This window comes from Penaeus vannamei, chromosome 38 (genome assembly GCF_042767895.1).
Source record: "Penaeus vannamei isolate JL-2024 chromosome 38, ASM4276789v1, whole genome shotgun sequence".
NCBI lineage: Eukaryota > Metazoa > Arthropoda > Malacostraca > Decapoda > Penaeidae > Penaeus > Penaeus vannamei.
In genome coordinates, this window is record NC_091586.1 from 28,221,015 (window position 1) to 28,226,014 (window position 5,000).

At 53.6% G+C, this 5,000-nt stretch overlaps 1 protein-coding gene across 1 annotated transcript in view; it reads left to right on the top strand.

Moving 5' to 3' along the window:
* Positions 1-5,000, top strand: part of LOC113815212 (carboxypeptidase A4) — a 20,951-nt gene that overhangs the window by 10,042 nt on the left and 5,909 nt on the right. The window contains exons 4-5 of the mRNA XM_070116280.1: positions 269-340; positions 3,163-3,283. Of these exons, the coding sequence (XP_069972381.1) occupies positions 269-340; positions 3,163-3,283 (193 nt within the window). The remainder of the gene's footprint in view (positions 1-268; positions 341-3,162; positions 3,284-5,000) is intronic.

Sequence of the window (5,000 nt, forward strand, 5' to 3'; positions counted from 1 at the left end):
ATGTTTGTCTATTGTGTAATGTATCTGCTTAATTGCTTTTCACATAACTATTTATAAATCTTATTACCAGCTTGTTTACCTGAACGAGTCGTATGGAACAGCTGTTTCCTTTGAAAGAGTCGCTTTTTATGAAGAATTTTGTTCGTGAGTTAACAAAGTTATTCCACAGATGATCATTCTGTTCGCGCGTCCTCCCTCCGATCTCGCCCCAACCATGTCCCCTTTATCTCCCTAATTGCCAACCGCTCGTCTCCCTCCTCGCGGCCAGGAGGAGGACGTGCCCTGCTGGGAGTGGACTTGCCCGAGGCCCAAGTGGAACAGTTTCATGACACTGCAGGAGGTGAGTGGGTCCTTCGCCGCCGGGGAGAGGCTTGTGTATGTGGTGGTGGTGTGAGGTGGGGGAGGTGTGGGTGGGTGGTATTTGTGTGTGGGTGGGGGTGGAGGGGGGAGGTGTTTTGTGTGTCAGGAGGACAATTTAGCTGAGCTTTTCGTTAACATTTTCACCTACATAAAACGTGGACGAGAAACAACCTCGGCAATATTGCAAGTAACATGAAACAAATCGAATGTTGAGTTTATTGAGACCATAAGCCAGAAACAAAATCAAGGCATGGGTGAGCTGACAGGTTCACGGCCTCCGAAGGGCTCATGTTTGGCCTCTCACTTGTCAAATAAATGTTCTTTGCTAGTCAAATGCACGGCCTGTCAAGCCTTGCTTTGCTAACTCCTGTAAAATCCTGTCGTCTTGTCAAGTCCTGTAGAGTCCTGCCAAATCTTGCTAAGTCCTGTAAAGCCCTGCCAAGCCTTGTTAAGCCCTGTAAAGTCTTGCTAAGTCCTGTAGAGTCCTGTCAAGCCTTTATAAGTCCTGCTAAGTCCTGTAAAGTCTTGCTAAGTCCTGCCAAGTCTTGCTAAGTCCTGTAGAGTCCTGTCAAGCCTTTATAAGTCCTGCCAAGTCTTGCTAAGTCCTGCCAAGCCTTGTTAAGCCCTGTAAAGTCTTGCTAAGTCCTGCCAAGTCTTGCTAAGTCCTGTAGAGTCCTGTCAAGCCTTTATAAGTCCTGCCAAGTCTTGCTAAGTCCTGTAGAGTCCTGTCTAGCCTTTATAAGTCCTGCCAAGCCTTGTTAAGCCCTGTCAAGCCTTTATAAGTCCTGCCAAGTCTTGCTAAGTCCTGCCAAGTCTTGCTAAGTCCTGTAAAGCCCTGCCAAGCCTTGTTAAGCCCTGTAAAGTCTTGCTAAGTCCTGCCAAGTCTTGCTAAGTCCTGTAGAGTCCTGTCAAGCCTTTATAAGTCCTGCCAAGTCTTGCTAAGTCCTGCCAAGCCTTGTTAAGCCCTGTAAAGTCTTGCTAAGTCCTGCCAAGTCTTGCTAAGTCCTGTAGAGTCCTGTCAAGCCTTTATAAGTCCTGCCAAGTCTTGCTAAGTCCTGTAGAGTCCTGTCTAGCCTTTATAAGTCCTGCCAAGCCTTGTTAAGCCCTGTCAAGCCTTTATAAGTCCTGCCAAGTCTTGCTAAGTCCTGCCAAGTCTTGCTAAGTCCTGTAAAGCCCTGCCAAGCCTTGTTAAGCCCTGTAAAGTCTTGCTAAGTCCTGCCAAGTCTTGCTAAGTCCTGTAGAGTCCTGTCTAGCCTTTATAAGTCCTGCCAAGTCTTGCTAAGTCCTGTAGAGTCCTGTCTAGCCTTTATAAGTCCTGCCAAGTCTTGCTAAGTCCTGTAGAGTCCTGTCAAGCCTTTATAAGTCCTGCCAAGTCTTGCTAAGTCCTGCCAAGCCTTGTTAAGCCCTGTAAAGTCTTGCTAAGTCCTGCTAAGTCCTGTAGAGTCCTGTCAAGCCTTTATAAGTCCTGCCAAGTCTTGCTAAGTCCTGTAGAGTCCTGTAAAGTCTTGCTAAGTCCTGTAGAGTCCTGTCAAGCCTTTATAAGTCCTGCCAAGCCTTGTTAAGCCCTGTCAAGCCTTTATAAGTCCTGCCAAGTCTTGCTAAGTCCTGTAGAGTCCTGTCTAGCCTTTATAAGTCCTGCCAAGTCTTGCTAAGTCCTGTAGAGTCCTGTCAGGCCTTTATAAGTCTTGCTAAGTCCTGTAAAGCCCTGCCAAGCCTTGTTAAGCCCTGTAAAGTCTTGCTAAGTCCTGCCAAGTCTTGCTAAGTCCTGTAGAGTCTTGTCTAGACTTTATAAGTCCTGCCAAGTCTTGCTAAGTCCTGTAGAGTCCTGTCTAGCCTTTATAAGTCCTGCCAAGTCTTGCTAAGTCCTGTAGAGTCCTGTCTAGCCTTTATAAGTCCTGCCAAGTCTTGCTAAGTCCTGTAGAGTCCTGTCTAGCCTTTATAAGTCCTGCCAAGTCTTGCTAAGTCCTGCCAAGCCTTGTTAAGCCCTGTAAAGTCTTGCTAAGTCCTGCCAAGTCTTGCTAAGTCCTGTAGAGTCTTGTCTAGACTTTATAAGTCCTGCCAAGTCTTGCTAAGTCCTGTAGAGTCCTGTCTAGCCTTTATAAGTCCTGCCAAGTCTTGCTAAGTCCTGTAGCGTCCTGTCTAGCCTTTATAAGTCCTGCCAAGTCTTGCTAAGTCCTGCCAAGTCTTGCTAAGTCCTGTAGAGTCCTGCCAAGTACTGCTCGTCCAACGATGAGAGCGCAAACGTCAACCAGTTAGAGACAAGATGGTCGAAAATGGAATATATCGAGACTGTAATGCCGAGAGCACATCTGCATGTTTTTTTGTTTTTTTTTCGCTTTCTTTTTTTTTTGGCTGTTACGGTATGTGAGAGAGCAATATTTCGCGATAACGGAAAGCGTGAGAGGAAGGGGTTGTGTATCTATGTGTGTATGCGTATTCGTTTATATGTATTTATCTTTTTCTATACCAATCTCCATCCGATATATATATATATATATATATATATATATATATATATATATATATGTATGTATGTATGTATGTATGTATGTATATATATATATATATATATATATATATATATATATATATATATATATATATATATGTATATATATATATGGCGTCGGCCAAAATTTGCCATGGCAAGAAGAAATGCCAAACGCGGTCAATGGGTTCTTTTCGTTATTGCATGTGTTAAAAAATAATAATAACAAAATCGAGGGACAGAGACAGTTGCCAAGTAGTCACTCCTGTCCAGCCAACGAAGGGACCTGCTAACCCCTCCCCCTCCCCCCCCAGATCAAATTCTTCATGGAGGACGCGGCGAATAGCGACCCGAGGGTGACCTTCAGGTCGATCAAAGAGACGATCAACGACCGCGAGTTGTACCTCGTCCACGTCGCGCCCTGCAGACGCCAGGGTGCGGGCGTGAGGGCAAGGAGGAGGGCTTGGGCGGGAAGGGGAGGAGGGCTTGGGCGGGAAGGGGAGGAGGGCTTGGGCGGGAAGGGGAGGAGGGCTTGGGTGGGAAGGGGAGGAGGGCTTGGGTGGGAAGGGGAGGAGGGCTTGGGTGGGAAGGGGAGGAGGGCTTGGGTGGGAAGGGGAGGAGAGGCTTGGGCGGAAGGGGAGGAGGGCTGGGCAGGGGAAGGAGGAGGACGGGCTTGAAAAAAGGCGGGAAGGCAGAGGAGGAGGGGCTTGGGCGGGAGGGGAGGAGGAGCTTGGGCGGGAAGGGGAGGAGGGCTTGGGCGGGAAGGGGAGGAGGGCTTGGGTGGGGAGGGGAGGAGGGCTTGGGTGGGGAGGGGAGGAGGGCTTGGCTGGGAAGGGGAGGAGGGGCTTGGGCGGGAAGGGGAGGAGGGCTTGGGCGGGAAGGGGAGGAGGGCTAGGGTGGGGAGGGGAGGAGGGCTTGGGCGGGAAGGGGAGGAGGGCTTGGGCGGGAAGGGGAGGAGGGCTTGGGCGGGAAGGGGAGGAGGGCTTGGGCGGGAAGGGGAGGAGGGCTTGGGCGGGAAGGGGAGGAGGGCTTGGGCGGGAAGGGGAGGAGGGCTTGGCGGGAAGGGGAGGAGGGCTTGGGTGGGAAGGGGAGGAGGAGCTTGGGTGGGAAGGGGAGGAGGGCTTGGGCGGGAAGGGGAGGAGGGCTTGGCCGGGAAGGGGGAGGAGGGGCTTGGGGGGGAAGGGGAGGAGGGCTTGGGCAGGAAGGGGAGGAGGGCTTGGGCGGGAAGGGAGGAGGGCTGGGCGGGAAGGGGAGGAGGGCTTGGGCGGGAAGGGGAGGAGGGCTTGGGTGGGGAGGGGAGGAGGGCTTGGGTGGGGAGGGGAGGAGGGCTTGGCTGGGAAGGGGAGGAGGGCTTGGGCGGGAGAAGGGGAGGAGGGCTTGGGCGGGGAGGGGAGGAGGGCTAGGGTGGGGAGGGGAGGAGGGCTTGGGCGGGAAGGAGGCAGGCAGGAAGGAGGAGGGCTTGGGGGGGAAGGGGAGGAGGGCTTGGGCGGGAAGGGGAGGAGGGCTTGGGCGGGAAGGGGAGGAGGGCTTGGGTGGGAAGGGGAGGAGGGCTTGGGCGGGAGGGGGAGGAGGGCTTGGGTGGGAAGGGGAGGAGGGCTTGGGTGGGAAGGGGAGGAGGGCTTGGGCGGGAAGGGGAGGAGGGCTTGGGCCAGTGGGAAGGGGAGGGGGAGGGCTTGGGCGGGGAAGGGGAGGAGGGGCTTGGGCGGGAAGGGAGAGGAGGGCTTGGGCGGGAAGGGGAGGAGGGCTTGGGTGGGAAGGGGAAGGAGGGCTTGGGCGGGAAGGGGAGGAGGGTGTGGGGGGGAAGGGGAGGAGGGGTTGGGCGGGAAGGGGAGGAGGGCTTGGGCGGGAAGGGGAGGAGGGCTTGGGCGGGAAGGGGAGGAGGGCTTGGGCGGGAAGGGGAGGAGGGCTTGGGCGGGAAGGGGAGGAGGGCTTGGGCGGGAATGGGAAGGAGGACGGTGGCAGGAACGGGAATAGGAATGAGATCAGTGATGGGAATAAGAAAGGTGAGAGTGGAGGGGAAGGCTCTAATAGCGCTACGACCTATGATACTGACGGGAATGGGAATATTTTTTAGCAAAGGGAATAATAACATCGGAAGAAACAGGAATGGCGACACGGGTGGGAATGGGAATGGGAACTGGAACGGCCACAG